The 24,805-nt window shown below is 61.3% G+C and overlaps 1 protein-coding gene across 4 annotated transcripts in view; it reads left to right on the top strand.

Moving 5' to 3' along the window:
• The window catches only part of CELSR1 (cadherin EGF LAG seven-pass G-type receptor 1), a 148,072-nt gene extending 127,468 nt beyond the window's left edge, over positions 1-20,604 (top strand). The window contains exons 21-35 of one of the 4 annotated variants that reach the window (XM_067698403.1): positions 122-326; positions 1,148-1,315; positions 3,006-3,132; positions 4,848-5,048; positions 9,847-10,021; positions 12,953-13,065; positions 13,432-13,511; positions 14,862-14,988; positions 15,704-15,829; positions 16,196-16,290; positions 16,561-16,664; positions 16,927-17,076; positions 17,466-17,696; positions 17,961-18,222; positions 20,464-20,604. In XM_067698403.1, coding sequence (XP_067554504.1) covers positions 122-326; positions 1,148-1,315; positions 3,006-3,132; positions 4,848-5,048; positions 9,847-10,021; positions 12,953-13,065; positions 13,432-13,511; positions 14,862-14,988; positions 15,704-15,829; positions 16,196-16,290; positions 16,561-16,664; positions 16,927-17,076; positions 17,466-17,696; positions 17,961-18,222; positions 20,464-20,479 — 2,180 coding nt within the window. In that variant the 3' untranslated portion in view covers positions 20,480-20,604. Of the gene's footprint in view, positions 1-121; positions 327-1,147; positions 1,316-3,005; positions 3,133-4,847; positions 5,049-9,846; positions 10,022-12,952; positions 13,066-13,431; positions 13,512-14,861; positions 14,989-15,703; positions 15,830-16,195; positions 16,291-16,560; positions 16,665-16,926; positions 17,077-17,465; positions 17,697-17,960; positions 18,223-19,012; positions 19,168-20,463 lie in introns of those variants that run through there. The other 3 variants (XM_067698404.1, XM_067698401.1, XM_067698405.1) reach the window with 3 other exon arrangements.
• The last annotated feature ends 4,201 nt before the right edge of the window (positions 20,605-24,805 follow it).

Below are 24,805 nucleotides of genomic sequence, written 5' to 3'. Positions count from 1 at the left end.
AACCTCCTACTGTTTCCCGTGGAACATCTACTGATTTCAGGAAGCAGCAGCTCAAGCAGAAGGCGATTTGGTGGGAACACAGGCGTCCAGCCCCCTTCCTCACGCTGTGCTTACGTTACAGAGGGCCCCACGGTGAGGCCGGCTGGTCGCAGGGCCGCCCCCCAGACGGCACGCCCGCAGCCCAGCGCCGAGATGGAGGCCCCATTCAAGAGGCGGAAGAGACACCCCGAGGAGCCTGGCCAGTTCGCCATCGCCCTGGTCATCATCTACCGGACCCTGGGGCAGCTCCTGCCCGAGCGCTACGACCCAGACCGCCGCAGCCTCAGGTGAGCCTGGCTCCAGGAGCTCGGGGAGGGAGGGGCAGTTTCCAGAGGGTTCCGAGGCTTCCATAAGTCAGAATCTCAACCACCGGAACATCTGTACAAGCACACTACGCAGTGACCCCGGCCCATGGCCAGAGACCACTGCCCTGTGATCCCCCTGGGACAGAGGTTCGGGGTCTGCCTAGTGTTTCTGCCGGGAACGCCCCTCCCCAGCACACACCCCAGGCTCAGCAGTGTAATTCCTGCTCGGGGCACCCGTCCCCGCACACCTGCCTGCCACCGGCCGTTGGCGGCCCCAGTACCTAGGGCAGCTCAGTAAATACCGGCGGAAGCAGCCAATGCCACCGAAGGGCTTCGAGGCCTGAGTAGAGGCGGAGCACAGAGGCTTCACTTTTCAACCTCAGAATCACTTCCAGCTCCTGCCTGGCTCTGTGGCCTCCATGTGCATCCTTCCCAGTGGCTGGATGAGAGGCCTCTCTGAGCCGTCACCACGGCACCAGCTTCCTTCCACTGGGCATTCCCAGCGTTCCAGGGATTTGCTGTTCTCCACAGTGGGGCCTTGACGTCTTCACGTACATACCTTATCTTCATTTTAAACTTCCGAAGTCTGCCTTTGTCCCAGAGGTGACCCTGTGCTTGCCCGTTGGTGATTAAACCTTTACCAAGGCCTCACCACCCCTCCCTTAGCCACGCCTTCCCAAGGGCTGAGGCCGCGGCTCCGAGCTCGTGCGCCTGATTCTGTCCCTCCTGGAGAGACCTCCGCGCTGTGTCCCCATCAGGGCTGCACACAGGTTTGTGCCTGTGCCCTGGCTTCTCCCCTGCAGGCTGCCTAACCGGCCCGTCATCAACACACCCGTGGTGAGCGTGGTGGTGTACAGCGAGGGGGCCCCGCTGCCCAGCCCCCTGGAGAGGCCCGTCCTGGTGGAGTACACCCTCCTGGAGACCGAGGAGCGCACCAAGCCGGTCTGCGTGTTCTGGAATCACTCCATCACGTACGGGTGATGCCCCTCCCTGCCCTGGAACGCTGCATTTCCTTGGGGGGCTTTGCTGAGGCCAGGTGTGCCTGCGCACAGGTCCCCAACGCTCCGTTGGCAGAGCGCCTTAGGAGCTTTTCTGTGGCCCATTGCTTCCCTTCCAGCCCCTCCTGGGGGTGTCCGAGTCCCCCATAAGCCCACAGTTACACACATGTGCACAGGCATGTACATACATGCACACCTGGAAACACAAACATACACGTGTGCACACGCCCCCAGCTATGACCACGCACACGTGTGTACACGAATGCACACAGACACATCTGGAAGCACAGGCGTGCACGATGTTCACACATAGGGTCACACACACGTGCACACACATGCACAGGCACACATGGAGATCCCTCGAGAAGGCCAGCATGGAGACGGGGCCCCTCGCCTGCGGGACTCCGGCCAACAAGCACCCCATCCAGCACCAGAAAAGGCCGGGGTTCTGGACACACACGGGGGCGGGACTCAGACTGGGCCCAGGGTCCTCCCACCGGCAGCAGAAAATCCCTGATGTGTGTAGGGGGGCCCCTGTACCAGGGGAAGGTCCCTGGCCTCAGCCGTCCCGCCCTGGAGGCCCACGTGGCAGCTGCTGGGGCTGGTTTGACCCCCCAGAGGCCCCGCTCACATCAGCAGCGTCCGTCTGCCTCCCCTCCCCGCCCCTGACGCTTGCAGCCAGGACGGAGTTTTGTGCTCACTCCATGCAGCCCAAGCGTTCCCCCAGACTGCAGTCCCACTAGGTGGGTCGGGTCTCTGCCGCGGGGGCTCTGCTGGGCGCCCGCGCTGGGAAGCAGGTTTGGATCAGCAGGCACCACGCGCCACTCTCTCCCTCCTTCTGTAGTTTCCAAATTCCAGTTAATGAGTGACCCGCCTAGCGCCTGGAGGGCAATAGACGCTTGGCTTACAAAAGAGAATGCAGGGTCCACTTTCACGACGAGGCCGGGTTGAGGTCTGCCTGGCACGCGTTGGGCTCGGCTGTCTCGCATGGTCGGTTGATTGAACCCCAGCAATTAGGCAGCCGGGGCTCTAATTATCCTCTGCTTTGCGCTGCATCTGCCATCCCAGACCTTAAAGTTCTGGGCAAACGTGTGTTAGCCTCCACGTCCCATTTTACAGATGAGTACACTGGGGGCCAGAGAAGCTACTTGGCTCTCCCAGGGTCAGGGAGGGCAGGGCTGTGTCTGAGGCCGAGACACACCTGTAGCAGCCTGTCCCTTGGGGCTTCCCATCAGTAACACGGGGTCGTGATGGGGCCCTGCTTCCAGGCAGTTGCCGTAAAACGTTGTGCAAATATGAAGATGAAAGTATAAAACGGGTGTGAGATGTTTCTTCTTAAATCATCGAGCCTCAAAAGGAGACCAGAGCACACAGTGGCTATTTTAACAGCTGACTAATGTCTCCGGCAAAGGGGCCTGCGACATCCCGCTGCAGTTTTACTGCTGAACGACGCGTGAACGTGAACGGCAGAGGGTGCTCATCAGAGGCCCCCACCGGCCTGGAAAGGGAAGGGAGAGGGTTCACACGGTCCCAGGGGCCGCCGGGGCTGTGGTCCTCACGGCGATGACAGTGGCACTTGGCTGGGGCACAGCGAAGATGTTGCTTGGGCTCCAGTGGGGGCAGGAGGGCCCCAGAGACCCATTCACCCTGCTTTTCTCTGCAGCATCGGTGGGACCGGAGGGTGGTCGGCCAAGGGCTGTGAGCTGCTGTCCCGAAACCGGACCCACGTCACCTGCCAGTGCAGCCACGCGACTAGCTCGGCCGTGCTCATGGACGTCTCCCGGCGTGAGGTGGGCACCGCCCCCAGGGCAACCCCTGCCCAGCTGGCAAGTGTGTCCTGGCCCCCAAGCCCGCTCTTCTGTGAGCTGCGTCTTTCCTGCTAAGGGCTTTGAACAAACTGAAGCCACAATTAAAAACTGTGCTCCAGGAGGACTGGGCAGAATCTGTTAGGATTTCCGCAACAGAACCCCCTTAGAAGAGTTTTCAAAGAGCCCAGGTTGTACATTAGAAACGGTTCTGGCAGTCCAGAACCTCAGAGAGGAAACCCCTGGAATGCACACCTCACTTCAAAACAGGGTTCTCAGCAGTCTGTTAGGTGATGCTGTTTCTGCTGCGCTTTGAATTTTAAGGAAGAAAAGAGACGGCTGGCGGGAACAAAGGGAGTGTCTCTCTTAAGGGCTGCACGCACTGGCCCCAAAGGACAAAGGAGGCTCGGTCAGGAGCCCCGAGCGGCAGTGGGACAGCTCGTGTTTAGCCTCCAGTGTTTTCGGTGGCCTCTGTGGGCCTCCAGGGAGGCAGGGGGGCCCAAGCAGGGCAGGGTCAGCCTGGCAGCGTTGTGTCCTGATGTCAGGAGCCACACCGAGGCCTGGGAGACCTCACCCTGTTTTCAGGCTGGGATGTGTCCCGGGCGGCCACACCGTTGTCCCTCCCAGGACTTCCCGGTATGCAGTGGCCCAAGTTTCTGTCACATTCTTGGGAGGGTGAGTCAGCCACTAGTTGCTGCTGCTGGGTGTTAGGGTGACAAGAGCAGAGAGTGTGCTGGGAGCCCAAGACAGAAAGCTCCCATGGGCAGGGGCTCCAGGTCCCAGCCTGAAGGGGGTTAATTATTAGTGCTCTTTGTCAGTGGAGGGGCGGATTTGGGGGTCCTCTCATGGCCAGGAAGCTGGGCAGCACCAGGAGGGGACTCGCGGGCAAAGGAAGCAGAAGTTCAGGTAGAAGAAATTAAACCAGAGCAGGAATCAGGGCTCCCACGCCCCAGGGGCCTCAAAACCAGAGGCTCTAAATAGCGCCCCAGCTCGGGGAGTAAGTGCGGCTGCAGCTCCCAGCCTCTCTGAGATCCCTGAGCACTCAGTCCCCCCACCCATCCCACTCAGGCCTGGCTCCCCGAGTTCCCCGGGCAGCCCCGGCTCACAGCTCTGTGCAAGTTCAGAACGGTGCTTTCTGGAAGTTACCAGAGAACCGGAGCTGCCTGCTCCCCAAATGCTGAACCTCCGTCGGGTGCCAGGTCCTGGGCGAGTGTCCTATTTTGCAAAAAAAAGCACAGGAGACAACTGTGGTTTCCTGCAGCTGTGGCATCTCTGCCTTTTGTGTGAGCTGAGGCTCTGTTTGAAGGTCTCTCAGCTCAGAATTTGGGCGGACAGGCCCCACACCTGCCGGACAGCAGGAGTTAGGCGTGAGGTTTTTTGTTTTTCAGTTTTTTTTTCTTGTGGCAAAATACACGTAACAGAAAAGTCACCGTCTCGGCCGTGTTTCAGTGTGCAGGTCAGGGGCATCGTGTGCGTCCACGGTGTTTGCAGCCGTCACCGCCGGCCTCCCCAGAACTTTGTCGCCCGAAGCCGTTCATTTGGTTTTTGCTCGCGGTCTTTGCACGCCCCCGAGAGCCACATTGTGGTCACGCTGGTTCCTGCCCGCAGTGATAATATGTGAATGTGTCTTGATTGTGCAAAAGCTCCATCCGAGCCGTGGCCCTTACGTGTTCTCCCGCCTCTAACCAACCCGCCCGCAGCACGGGGAGGTCCTGCCCCTGAAGATCGTCACCTACGCCGCCGTGTCCTTGTCGCTGGCCGCCCTGCTGGCGGCCTTCGTGCTCCTGGCGCTGGTGCAGACGCTCCGCTCCAACCTGCACGGCATCCACAAGAACCTCATCGGGGCGCTCTTCTTCTCCCAGCTGGTCTTCGTCATCGGGATCGCCCAGACAGAAAACCCGGTGAGGCCCCGGCCCCTCCCCTCCCTCCACGGCCGCCCGTGGGGCCCCGTGGGAGCGCACGCTGTCCGACCTTCCACCGAGGCCGGAGGAGTCGTCCGGGCGGAGTGTCTGTTGCTGGTTCCGTCCAGCGGGTGGGAAGTTGGGAACCCAGGCCGAGCCTGTGGGCTCACTGCTTTGTGCCTGGTGGGACTCTCCCTCCAAGGGCATCCTCGGGAGCCGGGGGCTCCGTACGCCTCAACTCTTACTTTCCTGGCCCAGGCGCTAGTGATTTCATCAGAAATTACATTTGTGAAACCCAAGAGTCCTGGGAGCTGTCACTTGAGCCTGGAGCTGCCCCTGTCGCGCAGCGTCTCCCAGGCCTGCACTTGCTGGGGAGTCATGGCCACGTTTTCTGTGAAAGCCCGGGTGTTTCCCCAGGGGGGGAGAGAGAAGTCCAGGACAGGCCCAGAACTCAGGGACGTGTTGGTGGCGGCGGGTCGGCAGGGTTGACGCGAGAAGGGAGCTCGAGACTCGTGGAGGAGAGGACGGGGTTACATACGGAGTGTCTTGCTCAAGCCATCCCAGGGCACGTGGGCTCCTGGGGTATCACGTGGGCTCGTGGGGTGTTATATAGGCTTCTGGAAGTTATCGTTAGGTGATTAGATTATATAGCTGATACGATGACCTCACAGAAAAAATCCTAACCAATCTACAGACGCATTACAAGAAATAATGAAAGAGTTTAGCGAGGTGCGTGGCTATCAGAGGAGATCGATGTATATCATCAGTTGTTCCTGCCCACCAGCCACCATGTGTTTAAAATGTAACTTACGAAGGAGTGGCTGGAAACGACTGCAGCAGAGACCCCGGCAGAGGCTGGTAGTTTGGCTTTGAAGGAGGAGAGGATGAGGCCCTGGTTGAAGCCAGAGCGGGGCTGGGGCGGGGTTAGGGTTAAGCGGGAGGCGTCTGTAGGATGGGAGAGACCTGAGCCCGAGTGATTCCAGGGGGAGGAGGGAGAAGGGGTGGCTGGTGGCTGGGGCGAGGTCCCCGGGGGGGTGGGACAGGGATCGGCCCTGGAGGGGGAGACGGCGGCACGGCCAAGATCACTGGGGAGAGAAAAGCAAGAGGAAGGAGGGAGGTTTGTGGCTTGGTCCCCGGCTGGTTGCAAGTGGTTTTTCATTTTTACAAAAGGGGTTTTCAGACTACAAGGGTCACAGCACGTTGATGGGGGTGAGGGCAGCATAGGCTCTGTGCCCAAGGCTTTACATGCACCCTCTGGCTTGTTGAAACATCCCTGGGGCCCCGGGAGGTGGCAGCATCCCTGCTCACAGGTGAGGAACCCGGGGCCAGCAAGATTGAGTGACCTGGCCCAGGGCAGACACTTCACTGTGTGCGTGTGAGTTCATTGTTCATCGCTAGATGGTGACCCTGATGGCCCTGGGCAGACGTGAGGCCAGCTGACCACATCACATGTGCATATGTAGTGACTCCAGGAAGTTCCCAGGTTACTACTCCCACCTAATGCCGATCTCTCCACGGTGAGGGTTGTGCCCTTCCTTTCTCGGTGGACTGTTCCAGCTGCCGCATGCTGTTAACAGAGCTGACATTTCTTCATTCCTCACGCAGTGAGGACCATTGATCGTCACTGTATTAAATCTACCACAGACCCAGACCCTAGAGGCGCTCTCATCTCTGCCCACGGAGATACTCCAGACACAGACTCGGATGGTGGTACAGGGGTGTCAGGTGCCAGAATGGCCCCCCGGTGGCTGGTGGGGGAGCTGTGCCTGGCCAGAGAAGGGCTGAGCAGGACCGTCCATTCACCGTCCAGCGGGAGGGGCCAGGATCGGAAGGGGACAGGTCGGGGGTCTGGTCATCCAGAGCTTGACGGGCTGGCCGAGCGGCGCCATCTGTGTTTTGCAGGCAGCGTTGTTCCATGGGGAGCCGTGACCGGGTCTGCATTTTAGGAAGAGGGCCCTGGTGACAGGGAAGATGGGTCGGAAGGGCAGAGATCGGAGGTCAGAGAGGCAGCCAGGATGGCGTCTTCCTAGGTCTGGTGGGTGGAGCGAGGCCAGGACAGCGGCAGGAGGAGAAGGACAGGAGTCGGGACCAGGTGGGTGCGGAGGGAGGGGAAGGAGGGGGGCGTGAAGCTACGAGTCTCCAGGAGGGGGGCCGCCAGGAGAGGTGGAAGCAGACAAGAGTGGCAGGTCTGGGTGAGGCTGGACACACCCATCCCCTGCGGGCTGAGGCGAGTGCAGAGCTGAGCTGGGGAGGCCGCCCGCACGTGAAGAGGACGCGTGTCTGTGGGAATGGACAGCCGGAGAGGGACACGTGGAGTAGAGACCCGGATGGCATTTCTGGCTCGCCGGCCAGGGCCCCTTGCAGCCTGGAGCTCTCCCTCCTCAGTTAGTGCAGGCAGGGGGCCCCTCCGGAGGCTGGCGCTGGGGAGAGAGGCGGGGCATCCAGGCAGACAACCTTGAGAGGTTTGCGTGATGACCTTGGCGGCTCAGCAGCGTGGACACGGGGAGCCCCGGGCCTGGCCAGGGGGACGGACCGTGAGCGAGTGTCGGGCTCCCAGGGCAGGCGGGGCGCTGGAGAGGCTGGGCCGCCCCTCTGCACCCGCCGGGCTCAGCGCCCCTCCCCTGCCTGCATGTCCTGGGGGGTAGGGGCTGTGTGACTCAGTGCAGAACCCTTCAAGGTGCCTCTGAGTGGTCTGAACAGAGGGACGGAGAGCCGGTGACAGGCCACTCCTTGCAACTAAACGCCGCGTGACAAATGTGCAGAGGCAGTCCCTCACTGGTTTCAAGCACTGACTCATCGCCGCCTCCAAGGAGAGCTCTGCAGCCTCCATGCGCTGGTGAGCAGGAAGAGAGGGAGGAGGAATGCCGTGCACATAATTCTGGGGCTTTGGCACCGCGCCTGGGTTTGATGGGTGTTCTGTAAACTCACAGTCCCATCTCTGGGTGAGGTTTTTCATCTCCCAGATCACTGGCAGGTTGAAATGATTTATTGTGCATTAGTGTTTGTTCTGTTTCTGGAAAAGGTGGTACCTTCGGTGCCGAAGTCCCTGCATGTACGGCCCCATTACATTTTAGAATGTCAATTTCTGACACTTTTTTTTTTTTTTTTTCCAAAGGTGGTTTTGTGGGTTTACTTTTCACATTATTTAAGGCAACACGCCAGCCTCCTCACCCTTCTTCCTTCTGCTGAGCCAACGGTGCTTTGCACAGGGGCGGCTGGGGCTTGGCGTGGGGTACCCCAGCCCCAGGCTCCCCCTCCGCGGCCAGGCTGACCGCTTTGCCCGTTGCTAAGTGCGGACCCCCGTTTCCTGTCCAGCATCTGAGGCAGAGGGCATGTCTGCTTGAGTTCCTGCTTTGTGCTGTATTGGGCAAATATTAATGCTAACATGGTTCCCTCCTGCATCTCCGGGGCTTTGTTTCTGGAGAGAACTCGGCCCGTCAAGGTGGTCTTAGCCGCAGGTGGCACTTGTGTTCCCAGCAAGCCTGGGCTCTGGGGCGCTCCCGCGGGTGCGCTGCCCTGGGACTGAGCGGAGGCCTCTGCACGAGTCAGGCGCTGGCCCTCTGTCTCCTACGCTCCTGTCTGTCGGGGTGTGGGTGTCGGCTCAGGCACTGAGAGCCCGGGAGGTCGGGCTGCCACGATAGCAGCCAGGATTGGACAGGATGTTTCAGGGTGCGGCCCCGCCGTGGGCGTGGCCAGGGGCTTTCTCCTCCCCCTCCCCATGTCCTCTCTCTCCTCCCCTGCCAGTCCAGCTTCCTGGGACCTGGAGGGGAGCCTGCCCGCATCTCCCAGCAGGTGGACCTTGGGAATCCTGGACGGGCAGCCAGCCCCTCTCAGGAGGACCCGGTGAGGCTGCTCTGGGCCAAGGTGGAGGCCTTGAAGTTCCATCCCGGAGCACTTGGGACTGGATTTGCACTGACGGCCTCAGGCTGGAAGCCCAGGGTCCCACAGTGTCCCCAGCCCTCCACCACTGCCTTCCTCATGTTCTCGCACCACCTTCGGTGTCCAGGGACTCAGGGCTGGGTCACCAAGGCCCCCAGAGGCCGGGAAGCTGACCCTCAACTGCTCTGTGGAGGTTGACTTTCACTCCCTGGCACTCAGCCACTGGCCAGACACACAGACCCACGGGGACAGAAACAGAACAAACGCTCTCATCCCTGTTTTCTTCCGCGGAAGGTAGAGCTTCCGTTAAATCAGCGCAGGTGCGATGACCTTGTTTTCATATGAGGGCGAGGTCACGAGGCCCGAGGCTCCTCCCTCCCGCTGGCTGCATCCGCTGGACCTCGGAGACCCGCACGAGGGCTGGGGTGGTGGGTGAAGGCCACGGTCACGGTCAGGGGCCACAGCCTGAGCAGCCTGCCTCCATGATATTCTTTTTCTAACTTTAAATGAAATGCCAACATTTAAAAATTTGGAGCTGTGACCTGAAAATACAAATTTCTAGCTTCTAATGAAAACACTAGAGGCTCGGCCAACCTGTCGGCCCTGGGTTATGCTCACCCCTGGCACCGATCCAGGTTGGGGGGTCCCCAGGGCCCCCAGGTGCCTCACTCCGTGTCCTCCGTTCCGCATCAGGAGCCTGAGACGCTTGGGACTGTTGACACTCAGCCGCTCCTGGGTGAATCAAATGGGGAAAAACAACTGACTCGATTTCCTTTTTCAGACCTGCGTGCCCTCACGTTTGCAAAGTGGCCCAACTGGGTGCATCCCCTGCCCCTATCTCCGTGCCATCCGGCCCTCGGTCCGTGGTGCAGGGCCCGCGGGCCGGCGGGCTTCGCTGAGCGGCTGCCTCTCCCCGCAGTTCCTGTGCACGGTGATCGCCATTCTCCTGCACTACGTGTACATGAGCACCTTCGCCTGGACCTTCGTGGAGAGCCTGCACATCCACCGCATGCTGACCGAGGTGCGCAACATCGACGCCGGGCCCATGAGGTTCTACTACGTCGTGGGCTGGGGCATCCCAGCCATCGTCACAGGTGAGGATGCGCAGAGCAGCCCCGCCAGGGGGCCTGGGCTGGGGACCGACCACCACTCGGGGGACCCGCGTGGCACTGCTGATGCAGGAAGCCACGTCAGGTAAACCAGCGCCCCTGGGTGCAGGTGGCGGAGCTCTCTGGCCTCCTCCTGGGCACTCGGCAGAGGAGGGGCACCTGCACCCACATCTGCTCCCACGAGTGTCATCATCAGTGAGGGATGCGTCTCCCGTCAGGTGTGAGCTCCTTGAGACCTGGGCCCAGGCCTGTTCAGGGATTGCCTGTGGCATCTAACAGACAAACGCTCCCTTGTATGCCCGCTTTGTAGATAGATGGGTGGGTGGATGGATAGGTGAGTGGATGGATGGATGGAGAGATGGGTGGATGGGTGGGTGGACAGGTGGGTGGGTAGGTAGATGGTTGGATGGAGGATAAATGGATGGATGGTAGATGGATGAACGGACGGATGGTGGATGGGTGGGTAGCTGGGTGGGTGGATGGATCGATGGATGAAAGAATGAGTTAATGAATGAACAGACAGCAGCACTTCTCAGCACACTTTTCACTAAATATGAGAAGGTCAGATTTGCTTCCTATGGGGAAAGATCCCCTCTTGCGTTCACAGAGGGAGAGCGGCACCCTCTCTCCTCAGCAGTCCCTGGGTTCCAGGGATCCAGACACGAAGTGCGAGGCCAGAGGCAGTGGGAGAAGGGGCAGATGCCGCCCCAGTGCTCTGCCCAGCAGCCACCCTGGTTTCCATGGTAGCGTCACCAGCTGGTCTCCTGAGGCCACTCTGCTCCCACCCAGTCTGGGCACCGGGCTGTCCCGTTGTGACTCCTCTCCCTGGGCTCCAAGGGACCCTGAATGACCGTTGTCACCTCCATCCAGGGCTGCTGAGGGGGGGCAGTGGGAGCCGCCCTCACCGGCAGCCACCTCCTCTTGACCCAAAGACTGAACACAGCAGACACACTACGTCGCGTGTTTCCATGCTGTTTCTGGTCAGCTTGTGAGAAAGGTGCTAATTCAGGTGGTTCCTGAGCCCCAAAGACCAGGAAGAATGAGGGCTGGGAGCAGCTGGTTTCGGGGGTCCCCCCAGTGCCCATCTACTAAATCCCTGAAGCAAGGACCTGGTCGTGCTTGGACACTCAGGGCACTCATCTTTAATTTCATCTTCAGTCTGCCCAGAGCCTCTATTGTTATTTGGGTTTTTTTTTTAATTAGCAAGTTAATCTCAGAAACCAGAACATCGGATTTTATTTACATCAAATTCTATGAAGAGAAACGAGGAAGTCAGGTCAGGATCATTTGCCAATTTGTTTATTTTACAAAAGGAAAAGTTAAGTTTGCTGTGTGCTTTTCTGTGCCCCAGTAAACTCAGAGTGTGGTTCCTGGTCTGTACTGTACCCTGTTCCATCTCCACCTGTGTGGTCACCTCAGGCAGCCCCTCCCGACGCGGCTGGATGGAGCAGAGCGTGTCCATGGGACCCTGCATGGGGACAGCCCTTGTCTCAGATGTGGGGCCTGACCCAGCCGGGCCTTTGGGATCCGGGGGGCACGGGGGATGGGGGCCTGAGGCCAGCTCCCCATGTGCTTTCCTTAACCCCCACCAAGTCTCAGTTGCCCAAGAACGCGGGAGCATTCGCACACTCCTTCATTCGTTCATTCAGGGCGGGCCTCTTCTGTGCGGGGCTCCGTTCTAGGCCCGGGATCAGAGCAGTGAGTGAGAACGGCAAAGCCTGTGCCTTCCGGGAGTCGTCCGTCCAGGGAAGACGGGCATTAAGTGATGGTGAACGTGACTCTAGGCTCATCCACAGACCCTGCACTGAGGGGTGGGCTCAGAGCCAGGGGACGGGGGAGGATGAGACCTGCTCTCATCTGAGGGTGGGGTGGGGGGCAGGCCAGGAAGGCTTCCTGGAGGAAGCACTCTTTACACTGGAGGGCTCGCAGGAACCAGGCTGCTGTGCTGGGGGGTGTGCCTTCAGGGCTCCGCATGTGCAAGACCGGAGTGGAGGAAGGCTGGTTGGGGACTGACCTGAGGCTGGGCTGGGGCCGAGTGGGGGGTGCCACGCGGTCTGGAGTGTGGCTGTGGCCACGCCACAAAGGGCCTAGAAGGCTGCGGAAATACCCGTGTCCGTCTCCTGAGGGCAGTGGGAAGCCATTGTAGGGTTTTGAGCAGTCGGTGGGGAGACTTGACCCTTTAGGGCTTAAGCAAGGGAGTGTGGCCTGTGGAACAGTCCAGGCCAGGTCCGGGGAGGCCACGGCGCGGAGTGGGCTGCTTCTTTGTCCTAAGCAAGGTCTGTGTTGGAGAAGCCACTCCAGACTTCACCTTGACGGTTCTGTAAGGGCAAGTCCTGCTCTAGCTTGTGACATGGTTAGAAACCATGGCTGTGGCTTAGATAACATAGGAAACTCCTCATTTGCCTAGCACCTTGGAGTGGTGACCCTTCCTGGGGTGTGTGCATGTGCGTATATGTGTGTGTGTGGCGTGTGTGCTCTGTGCACGCACATGAGTGTGGCGTGTGTGGCACGTGCCTGCCCTCAGGTCCTTGCACCTGTGGTCCATGGCCATGTCCTGGCTTCCACGTGGCCCAGCAATCAGGGCATCCCCATCGTGCTTCGTGGCTGGTCCTGGCGGGTCCCATCACCTCCGTCTTCTGTCTCTCTCCCACCTCCGTCAGCAGCCCTGGCCCAGGTGGGCTCCCCACCTCTGGGGTGAATCCGCGAGCAGGTCGTGGCCATGGTGGGCCTGTGACTGGCCTTTGCTGGGAGGGGACCTGGGCCTTTGTCATTTCCCGGCTGTTTATCTCGGGTTCCCCGCCCTTCCCTCTGAGCGCCATGCCGGGGGCCCCGGGTCCTGCCTGGGGTCTGGGAACACCCTGTTGTGGCCACCCCCCCATCGGGGTGGCCCTCACTCTTCTCCTCCCTGTTGTCCAGGACTTGCGGTGGGCCTGGACCCCCAGGGCTACGGAAACCCGGACTTCTGCTGGCTGTCCCTTCGTGACACCCTGATCTGGAGCTTTGCGGGGCCCGTCGGAACCGTGATCGTCGTGAGTGCCGGGGGCTTCTCAGAACCCCTGATTATCAGGGTCGTGGGAGGCCGGGTGCCCCTTGGGTACGCTGGCTTGAAGGGTGTTTGGGGCCGATGGGTTACCAGCTCCGCTGAGCATCTGGGCGGACAGGAAGGGCTGACCTCACGGTGATAAAGCCTTGTCCTCAGACCCGTGGGTGCTGGGATCTGGTCCAGGTCCGCGTCCACCTCCAGCAGGCTCCTGGGCTCTGAGGCCTCGTCCCAGAGGCACCTCCCGAGATGTGGGCTGAAGACCCTCAGAAGCCTTTGGCTTTTGAAGGTCTCTAGTGACAGTACAATGGAGCGGCCACTGGACTTCGGGTTTCTCTGTTTGGTTTGTTTTCAGGTCAACACAGTCATTTTTGTCCTGTCTGCAAAGGTCTCCTGCCAAAGGAAGCGCCATTATTATGAGAGAAAACGGGTCGTGTAAGTTGTTGCCTAACCCGGTCAGTGGGTGGGACCTGACGTGGGGCCAGCCCCACCCGAGACCCCTGCCTGTCCCCATGAAAGTGCCCGTCACCGGGCCCGTCCAGGGCGTCATGGCAGCCACGTCAGTGGGGAATCAACAGGCCGCAGTGGGGAGAGGCCAGCCGTGTCTGGACGTGTCTGGGCTGTGCCGAGCGGAGTCTGGATCTCTCGGGGGAGAGCTGGACATCGTGGAGGAAAGCGAGGGAGGCTGACCACAGGGGGACTGGGGCAGGTGGCCGGCCGGGGTGGCAGCCTGAACCAGGGAGGGAGAGATGTTTAGGATGTAGGACCCACGGGGTTTGTGGTGGAGTCACTGAGGGGAGAGGGGGTAGCAGTGATGCCTGGGTGTCCTCGCCTGGACCAGCAGGAGGAGGGGGATGGTGACAGCCGGGTGCGGGGAGGTGCCAGGGCGCCTGGACACTCCCTGGAGTCAGACAGGGTGGGGGTGGGGGATGGAACTTTCTGGGTTGGTGGTGACAGTGATGCCGACACCACAGGAGTGGAGGAGCTCGCCCAGCGAGAGGGTGCAGCGCAGGAGGATGGGGCCCAACAGAGAGGGGGCCTCCCATGTTTTCAGGTTGGGAGAGAGCAGGGGACCCACAGAAAAGCCTTGCGGGAGGCAGGCAGGGCAGCTTCGGGAGAGCTCAAGCCACGAGAGGGTCAGGGGAGGGGAGGACAAGGGTGTCCACCGGGCCCGAGCTGGGGGTCCAGGGAAGGGAGGATGTGTGAGGAGGGGCTGAGGGGCCGCAGAAGGTGCCGGTCCACCCGGCCCACAGGAGAGCAGAGTCTGAAAAGGCCACGGAGGAGCAGAGACCGCGGGCAGGGGACGCGGAGTCGGGGTCCAGCCTGCTCCACCGTCGTCCGCTTCCTCCCCGCCCCAGACCTACCTTTCCCAGCCCTTGCCTCACGTTAGCACACGCAGTTCCCTCCAGCACCCCACGACCCCACCAGGGATGCACGTCACCGTCCGTTCCCCTTCGGCTGGGGAGACCGAGGCAGAGAGCAGGAAGCCCTTGCTAGGAGCCTGCACGGCGGGCCTGACACCTTCTCGCCACGCACCTCCTCCAGGTCCACGTACCTTCCGGGCCGTGCACCAGGCTTCCCGGAGTCGCTGTGGGTGCAGCCCGTGTACCAGCCTTGGCTCCTAGTTTCCTATTTACCTGTTTGCTTTTTAACTGCTCCCCACTAAGCTGTCTTTTCCCCTGTGTGAGCCAGGGGCTGCCTCATGGTAGATGCTTCGAAAGGGTGTGGGAAGGAAAGAGGGTGGGGGATGGACGCTGCAGCCATGCCCCTGTCCCGCCCCCGCAGTTCCCTCGTGAGGACGGCCTTCTTCCTGCTGCTGCTCATCAGCGCCACCTGGCTTCTGGGGCTGCTGGCCGTGAACAGCGACGCGCTCACCTTCCGCTACCTCTTTGCCGTCTTCAGCTGCTTACAGGTGGGTGGCTGTCAGAACGATCTGGCGGGGCCCAGGGGTCACCTGTCTGAAATGCCCCAACCCCGAGTGGCCCCGAGAGGGTCCCCGGGGAGATCCTTGGCCTGGCGTCCGGGCTGTGTTCTCGCTCTCTGGACACACGGGGCTGCACCGTGGCTGTCCTTCCGGTGTCGGTGCAGTTTGTTAGGGGTTATGGTGAAGCCTCGTGGTCCTGCCACCGAAAAAAAGGCGCCTGTTGCCCCAAAGGCAGCTCTGCCCCGAGCCCTCCCAGGGACCCCCATTCCATGGGCTCCTGTGTGTCTGTCGGGACGCAGTCCTCTGCTCACCCCCTCCCCGGCCAGGGTAAATCCCACTGTGTCCCCAGGAGGATGCTGGCCACTTACTGTCCACACCGTGGACCCTGATTAATGATGCAACATTGGGGATCCAGAGGGCCCGGGGGCTGGGGCCTGGGAAGGGGTCCTCTAGGCACCGGGCGTGCGGGCTGCCCTGACCAGGCCCCCGACCTGGAGAAATTGGAAGCCCCCGGGGCAGGGAGGCCGGGCGTGGGCCATGGTGGGCATCTGCAGCCGCGGCGGCCCTGGGCACCGTCAGCTCCACGTGGCTGAGCTATGCTCCGTGCATCCTCCGGGCAGGCAGGTGGGCGGTGAGGCAGCGGCAGGGCCCTGGCTTCTCTATGGGGGCCAAGCCCGGCGCTGACCTGCCCCCTCCTCTGCAGGGCCTCGCCGTCCTCTTGCTCCACTGCGTGTTCAACAGAGAGGTCCGGAAACACCTGAAGGGTGTGCTCGCTGGGAAGAAGCCGTACCCCGACGACTCAGCCACCACGAGGGCCACCCTGCTGACGGTAGGAGGCTCCCGGGGATGCCAGGGCCTGGACCAGCATCAGACACAGCCCCTTGGTCTCACGTCCCCCACAAAAGGGGGCATCACAGATCTGTCACCGGAGTGTGGCATCCAGCCTTCCCTGCAGCCCCGGGAGCGAGCCGAGTCGACGGGGTGGGGTCTGTCCAGCTCACAGCCTCTTCCCCCGCCATGGCCGGCGGGGATCCTGTCTAGAAGCAGGGCCGGTGGGAGCTGCCACCGGGCCGCTGTGCCCTGTTCCCGGCAGGGGCACGGTCAGGGTGCTGCACGGGGGCTTGTGGTGGGGACCGAGCCACCCTCTGCGCCCTGGTGGCCTCTGCTCAGACGATAACCAGCCCCCTTCCCCCAGCGCTCCCTCAACTGCAACAACACGTACGGCGAGGAGCCCGACGTGTTCCGCACGGCCCTGGGCGAGTCCACCGCCTCGCTGGACAGCACCATCAGGTCAGGCCGGGCCGGCGCCCCTGCTGTGGCCGTGGGGGGGAAGCTCTCCGAGCAAACGTGGGCTTTGCCGCCTCCGCCCCGAGCTATGCGCCCTGCTGTTTGAGTCCACGTGTGTTTATCCTTGTGCTCCGGGAGTCTCGTGGCAGAGAACCTTCCAGAGCCCAGTGTGGCTGCCCTGGCACACGCAGAAGGCGCTGGTTGATGGCGGGGGGCCGGTCATGCATCCCCCAGAGCAACAATGCTGAGCCCACCCACCTCTACTCTCTCCAGGGACAAAGGGGGCCAGAAGCTCAGCGTGTCCTCTGGGCCAGCGCGGGGCGGCCACGGGGAGCCAGACGCGTCCTTTGTACCCAGGAGCACCAAGAAGCCCCATGGTACGTGTCCCCTGGGGCGCGGTCTCCCGTCAGCCTGCGCGTCTCCCTCCCGGGGGTCATGGCGAGAGCTTCCTGCTGGCTCTCGGCTGCCCCGTGGGCCCCTCGGTCACCAGAGAACGTACAGCCTTGAAGAGGTGGCCACCGCACACTGGGAGGGTCAGCGGGCACCCAGTGCCCTCCCGTGCCCGGGCCCAGGTGGCTCCAGTCTGCAGGAAGCACCCCGCCCCCCGCCTGAGCCCTGTCCCTCCCGCCTGCCCTGCAGGCCACGACTCGGACTCGGACAGCGAGCTGTCCCTGGATGAGCAGAGCAGCTCTTACGCTTCCTCACGCTCCTCCGACAGCGAGGACGACGGGGTCGCGGCTGAGGACAGATGGGACCCGGCCCAGGGCCCCGTGCACAGCACCCCCAAAGGTGAGTGAGCCCGCTGGCTGCAGAGGGGCCCTCAGCCGTGGCCGCCTGCCCCTGGGACGGGGCTGCGGCGGCAGGAAGGACAGCCCCCAGCTCACCGTCCGCGAGCACAGGTGACGTCTCAGGGGTCTCTGTGGGACCCTCACAGCCAGGACTCCTAACCCCACTGCTGCAGGGAGCACGACGCTCCCGGGTGTGGGGATGGGGGGGGGGGCTTGAGGCTGGGATCCCACCCCAGGACCTTCCCTCTCAGCCTCGGTGTCCCCACCTGGATGGCGCGGCCCTGCCAGGCCTGCGGGTCGGGGACCGTGGGTCAGCGCCGCTCGGGACACGCCCCCGCTGAGCCGAGCAGGCAGCCGCCCTGCATGTTGAGGGTCTGTCTTGTGCCTCAGTGGATTCTGTGGCCAACCACGTCCCAGCCGGCTGGCCTGATGAGAGCCTGGCCGGGAGCGACAGTGAGGGACCGGGCGAGCAGCCCCGCCTGAAGGTGGAGACCAAGGTCAGCGTGGAGCTGCACCTGGACGAGCAGGGCAACCACTGCAGCGAGCGCATCCCGGCCCGGGAGAGTGGGGGCCCCAGGCCCGCGGCCGCACCGCCCAGCCAGCTCCCCGAGCAGAGAAAAGGTGCCGAGGGCCCACTGTCCCTGGAGCTGGGGGCTGGGAAGTCCCTGGTCCTGGGGGAGGCAGGCCCAGGCACGGGGTTCGGGGGTGGGGTCCGTGGGGCACGGGGGTGGTGCCCGGCGGGGCAGGGGTGAGACCCGAGGGAGAGAGGAGTGGCCGAGAGCTCAGCTCTGCATGACAGTCCCTCCCCGAGCCCACTGCATCCAGCAGAGGCAGCCTGATCGTGACCTTCTCGATCCCCCCGACCCCCCCCAACCCCACCCCCAGGCATCTTGAAAAACAAAGTCACCTACCCGCCGCCACTGACGGAGAAAATGCTGAAGTCGCGGCTGCGAGAGAAGCTGGCTGAGCGGGAGCAGAGCCCCGCGTCCTCGCGGCCGTCCTCCCTGGCCTCCAGCGACGGTGTCCGCGCCCCCGACGGCGCCATCCCCGCCAAGACGCTGCACCGGGAGCCAGGGCGCGAGCACCTCAACGGGGTGGCCATGAACGTGCGGGCCGGGAGCGCCCAGGCCCATGGCTCCGGCTCTGAGTGAGTAGCCTGGGCCGTGGCGGGAGGGACGGCGGGGATGGCCCCCAGCCAACCTCCCCGTGGTCCCCCGTCTGGAGGACAGGCCCCGAGCACAGAGGCGTGCCCAGGCAGAGGCCCGGGGGCTGCGGTGGGCTTCCACCCGGGAGAGGGCCCCTGCTTGGGATCAGGAGGCCGGAGGTGCAGCAGACGCCTGTCAAGGCCCTGTGTCCCGTCCAGCCCTGAAGCTCTAGGACTTGAGACCATGTGGGACCAAACGTTTTATGAGCAGTTTCCTTGGCCCAGGGTCATTACTGCCCCATTTTGTGGTTAAGGAGACTGAGGCTGGGGCGGGGTGGGGGTGGGGGCGCCTGGCCGCAGAGTCGCGGAGCTGGGATCCCGCTCCAGACGTCCCCGGGAGGTGGGGAGAATGGGAGCCAGGTCTTCTAGAACAACCTTCCTAAAACTTAGAGACTGACTCGGCTTGCTAGCCTTGGTGCTCTGGGCGCCGTCCGAGGCCAGCCCTGGGGAGGACGCTCAGATGGGCCTGGGTCTCCGGGTGGCCCTGGCCGTCGGGGGTACAGGTTGATTGTCCCCTCCCCTGCCTGCCAGTGTCGCTGTGTCCACGCATGAGCTTGCCCTCCGTGGAGCCTCCGGGCACCCCGTCCCCTGAGTGGGGGGTTCTGCCCCATGCCCCCCGAGTGGGGGTCTGCCCCTGCACAACCTCGGACCCAGCCCAGCTGCTGGCTTCACGGGGGGCAGGGGCCGTCCTCGCTGACCCTCCGCCTGCCTGACGGCTTCTTCCCACGCGCAGAGGCAGTAACGAAACTTCACTTTGAACCATCAGGAAACCGTGAAGACAAGCCCATCACCTCCGCCCAGGCCTCTGTGCTGTGTCGTTGTGCTCCTGGACCTTGGAGCCCAGGGGGGTTCCCTGCCCTGTCAGTGAAGCAGGCCCTGGTGGCGGGGGCCCCATGGGGCTGCAGTGGTAGCCCCGTGACTGGCATGACTGAAGGTCCAGACACAAAGTGCTGAGCTGCCCCGGAGGCTCAGGGCCCCTTAGACCCGTGACAAGTGCCAAAGGCCACAGGCACGGGAGGCGTGGACTCCCGGGCCGGCACAGCTCAACCCTCGGACTGCAGACAGAGCCAAAACCGTGCGCTGGCCTGGCCGGGACAGGGCCCAGCAGGAGAGCTGGCCTTGAGAGGAGCCGCCGGGCCGGCTGGCCAGGACTCAGGGCCGCAGGCAGCTCCCTGCAGTGCAGGCCCGGGGCCAGCAGCTCCGCAGCCCTCTGCAAAGGCAGCCCTTGTCTTGAAGCAGCTCGCTTTCCTTCGTTGCAAAGGTGCAGATACTGCGGTATATTTGTATGGAACTTTGAAAGGGCAAAACCTCTGTATATTTCGCATCTGTACTGACTCTGTCCACACTGGGAGATCCGTGGGACGATCTCTCCCTCCTTCTGGCGTCAGGCAGATTGCACAGCCAGCCTGGAGTCTGGCACGCATCCAGCACTGGTGTCCCAGCAAAGCAGAGGCGGGTAGCGTGTAGGGAGCGCTGCTGGACAGAGGTTCCGGTTCTGCTTCCAGCCCAGAGGCAGGAGTCCGTGGGCATCACACGGGGCCGCCTGGATGTGCAGCACACTTGCATTTGCGATGCCTGCCCCCAGCTCCCATCTGCCTGGACGGGTGTGGCTCCGAGACAGGGCCTTCTGGGGCTGGACCAGGAGCTCTGCTGAGTGAGTGTGGGATGCAGGTGCACGCGGCCGCGACCGACACACTGGTCATCCCTTGCCCCCTTCGCTGGGGTGGGCCCCACTCTGAGCCCCGCGGGGCCTCCCTGGCCCCCTTCCCGGTCAGCGGTACTGCAGGTGGGGAATTCCTTTGTTCCTCTGCTCCTGTTCTCGGCGGGACTGTAAAATGTTCACACGTTCCTGATTCAGACGGAGGTATGAGGTCTTCCAGGATGTCACATTCCTTCCTGCCAATTTTCTAGCTCTTTTAGAGTCCGAGGAGCTCCAGGCAGGCGGGGGTCTCACCCCCAGAGTCTGACCAATTACTTCATTTTGCTTCAAATGGCCAATTGTGAGAAGGGACAAAGCCTCAGCACACTGTTCAATAGTTACCAAGCTGTTTTTTGGAAACTCACACCAAGGACCGGCTGTGACTCCCTCTGTGGGCAGTCGGCACAGCGTGGCCTGAGGGGCTGTGGAACGGGGCCCAGAATTACTCAGACACGTCTTATTTCAGTGTTTCTTTTGTTCCTCAGTCGGATGCCCAAATAAACGGTCAGCACAGCTGCCTCCAAACACGAGAAACCATAAAATATGATGAAAATCAAGTAAAGTGCAAAGATGTCCATACTGTATTATTTTGATGAAAATGCGAGTATTGTTAGTGGCTGAGAGGAAAACATACCTGATACTCAGGTCTAAGACCACAGGCTTCATACAGAAATGAAATGAGAACCCAAAGCCCTCACACTTGAATGAATTATAAATGTGCCTTAGCAGGGGAGTGGCCTTTTCAAGATACAAAAGAATAGTACCTTCAAATGTTTACCATTGAGGAGACATTTTCTAAGTAAAAAAAAAAAGTGGAAATATTTTTTAGTCTGAACACTTCACTTTCGTATTGTCCCATAGTCTTCTGCAACTGGACTTTGTCCCTTGAGATGTATTTAGTTTTTTCATTTGATCAGAACTGTTAACCAAAAAAACAACTGTCAGTTTTATTAAGACAGGAAAAATGTAAACCTATTTTTGTGACTTAAGACTTTATGAGAGATAGACACTGGAGGTTTTTTTAAACAAATGTGTATTTATTAATGTTCAGAACACTGGAATTGCAACACAAATGAGGAAAGAGTCTACAATAAATTAAGATTTTTTTGAACTTGTACTTTTGCTGTCTGGTTTTCCCCCCACTCCTGCATCCCTGTTGCCGCCCCTTCCTAAGGCAGCCCTGGAAAAGGAACCATGTACAGGATGCCGACAAGCCCGGGGGAGCAGGAGCCATTCCGGAACCTTCTATCCATTTCCTGCTCATCCAGACTCTTGCGCCTTGCACTTCAAAATTTTTTCCTGCACCAATCTCTCCTGTCCTTCTGGGACGCCAGTGAACACAACTGGTTCCTGAAGCTTTGTTCATCTGTTTTCACTCTTTTTTTCTCTCTGTTCTTCAGGTTAGATCATTTCTAGTGATCAACTTTCAGGTTGACTGATTCTTTCCTCTATCATCTCCATTCTGCTGTTGAGCCTGTCCAGTGATTTTTTTTTTTTTAATACTGTAATTTTAAGTTCTAAAATTTCCATTTGGTTCCTTTTTATTAATTTTATTTCTCTACTGAAGACTTCGAGTTTTCCGTGAATTTCGTGTTTACCTCACAGAGCATGATGATAACAGGAGCTTTAAATTCTCTAGTAATTTGGCATCTGGGTCATCTTGGGGCCGCACATCTGTTTTCTTTTCTCTCTGTGTTTCCTGGTTCCTTGTGTGTTAGCTAATTTCAAACTGAATCCTTGATTGACATTTTTGAATGTTACGTCATGAGCCTCAGGGTCCTGTTAAAATGTGCTGGCAGATGTCAGTTGTTTGTTTTAGAAGGCGGTCAACCCCATTAGGTTCAGACCACAAGTTCTGTCTCCTTCTGTGGCTGTGACTTTGCTGTGCTGCCTTGGGTCCACTCTGTACACCTGCCACTCAGTTAGTCTAGGACTTGGGCTGGTTTATGTCCGTTCTGCCCTCAGAGCCTTTCATATGCTGCTTTGGGTCTGTTCCAACTCAGGGTGAGCCAGTGCCTGTCAGTATATATGGAAAGCGAGGGGTCCACTCCGCCAGCGCTGTCTCCTCTCTGGGATTTGCCTCACACGCTGTTACTCCTGGCATCCCTTTTCTTGGTTCCTCTATGCAAAAAGATGGGTTTCTTCCAGGGTTCTAGCTGCCTGCACTGCCTCACTTCCACCCACCTGGGGCTACCTTTGGGGAGAATCAGCAGGAGCAAAGAGAAGACAGTGGGAGGGGCTCCCACACACTCCTCAGCCCGCAGGGCTCCCCCTTCCCAGGCCTCTCTTGGAGTCCTTGCCCCAGTGCTGGCCACACAGCTCCAGAGGTTGGGGCCACGCTTAGGTCAAGCCTGGGAGAAAAAAAGAGGAAAACCACCCATGAACGCCCCACCCCCAAAGGCCACTCTCAGGTTCTGCTCCCTCCCCTGTCCCCCTGCTAACATTCACCTGTCAAGAGCGCCTGGTCATGAACGTGATAGAATACCACCATCTCAAGCCAGAAGTGCTGCTTAAGGGGGGGACACATGTGAGGAGAGTAGCCCCCCGCTGAAGGGAGCAGGTGCGTCCGCTGGGCCTGGGTGGCCTCCCGTGGACATAAATAATTGCACTCCACACCAACCTAGCCAAGGCCACTCCAGGACCCGCGGGATCGAGACAGAAACACGGACGTGAACACAGAACATCTGAATGCCGTCCAGGCCACAGAAACATCCAAGCCTCCCCCATCCCAGCTGTAAGAGTAAGCGCTCCCTCACATCGCGGCTGTAGCCTCACTCCAGGCTCCCTCCCTGTAGACACTGGGGGTGCAGGGAGGTCCGGGGCTTGCGAAGGCTTCTGGGGAAATGGGCAACCAAGGCAGCTGGAGCCCAGGAATGTGGGCAGAAGACAGGCCCCGGGGCTTGACCCCGACCCCAGCCCCTCTGCACTCCCCACCTGGAAGTGCAGCCCTGGAGTCTGGGAGAGGCCCAGTGGTGTGCCCTGGCCAACAGCTAGGCATTGCCCAGAGGCCTCCCAGAGTCGGTCAGCTGTGCCCCCAGAGAGAAGGTGGTACTGCGGCCCGGAGGCTGCCACGGGCGCAGCCCAGGTGAGGCCTGGTGACCCAGGGGCAGCGGCAGGCTTGTGCTCCCTCCTCCCGCCTCCAGTGGCTGGAGGCCTGGCGTCGGGCTGGCAGGACGCGAAGAGCCGTCCAGAGGCCAGAAGGGCGGCCTCCGCTCTGCTGGCCTGTGTCCATGCCGACTGCCTCCACCCGCCCCTCCTCCCACTGTGGCGGCTCCCCAGACGGGGCCACAGCTCAGCCCTCGGTTCCGCGCAAGAGCCCCAGACCCAGGGCAGGGGGTCCCGGGAAACCTGAGTCCAGGGAGGCTCCACACTGCCCTGGGAGCTGGCAGAACAGAGGTGGTGTCTCAGCCCCGGCTTCCATGCTGGGCTCGGTGTCCCCAGGGGCACTGCTGTCCCGTCCGGTCCCCTCTGCCCAGCACGACGTGGAAAGCACCTGCCGGGCTGTGGTCAGCCTCCCGGCTGGGTCAGGGCAACACCTCCCTGGGCCAGCCCCGCTGGAGCAGCCGCCCAGCCCTCCACCTCCAGCCTACAGGGCCTACCTCTTCATCTGGATCACGGAGACGGTCTTGGAAGCCCCTTGGCGGGGGTGGGAAGTGCCTGCATGTCTGCTCCAGCCCACGCCCCACCCTGGGGACGCGCCCTGCTGGGTGGGCCCTTGGCTAGGAGGGAGCCAGGGGGGTGCCCAGAAACAGGAGGAGGGGGAATGGGAGGGGCTCCAGCTCTGCCTGGAGGGAGGACGCTGAGTGCCCCAGGGCAGGGCGGGGCCGGGACCCTCAGTCCCTACGGAGCTGTGTCCTCCTCCCCACATGGCTTGCCCACTTCCCGGGTCACAGCCCAGATCCAGCCCCCCGCCCCTCACCGGCCCCCACCGCAGAGTGGGCATCTGTGCCGCCGAAGGACTGGGCACCGCTGAGCCGGGGTTGGGGGGAGCGGTGGGCGCAGCTCTCGGTCACCCTGACGCAGGGTCACACTCAGCCGGCTGTAGGGCCCAGCCCACCGCGTGCCCCTGCCCCAGGCTGGCAGGGCCACAGTGCCAGGCTTGAGGCTGGTCCCCCCGGCAGGCGGCAGCCCCTGCGCAGACCCGGGGCAAGTCCCAAGCGTGGTGTCCGTTCCCGGACTCCCATCCTCCTCCCTCGGCCCCAGGTGGCAGAGCCTGGCTGTGCAGGAGGGCGACCACTCAGTGCTCGAGAATGGTCCATCTCGACCCGCTAGAGAACCAAGGGCATCTGGACCCCCTTCTCGTCCAAACCTCCACAGCCCACCTGGTCCTCTCCTGTCCCCTCCCATCTGTACCTCACACCAGCCAGAGAGATCCTTTGCTCAAAACCCTCTCCAGGCCTCCCCTCCTGTCCAGAAGGAAGCCCTGTCCTCACTGTGGCCGCAGGCCCTGCACATTCTGGAGCCCAGGTGCCCGTCACCCACTTCAAGCCCCTCCCTTGTGTGACCTTCCTGGGGGCAGGAGCTCCGTCCTGGGTGACTTGACCCAGGGCTGGCCCTGCAGCTCTGCCCCTCAGCACAAGGGGCTTCTGAGCCTTGGGGGGCCACGTGACCACCCCCGAGTTACTCCCCATCAGCATAGCACCTGGAAGAATATGCCGCACTGCCTCTGCTCTAGAACCTTCTAACCCACAGGAGACGGGAGCCACACTTCTAGCCTCCACAGGAGCCTGGCTTGGAGCACAAGCAAGGGCTGAGTCTGAGGTCAGTGAGAGGGAGAGCCTGAGGCTCGTCCATCCTGGCACCGGAGCAGGTGGCTGGGCCCCTGAG

Source organism: Pseudorca crassidens, chromosome 11 (assembly GCF_039906515.1).
Source record: "Pseudorca crassidens isolate mPseCra1 chromosome 11, mPseCra1.hap1, whole genome shotgun sequence".
Taxonomy (NCBI): domain Eukaryota; kingdom Metazoa; phylum Chordata; class Mammalia; order Artiodactyla; family Delphinidae; genus Pseudorca; species Pseudorca crassidens.
This window is presented reverse-complemented; position numbering and strand designations above follow the sequence as displayed.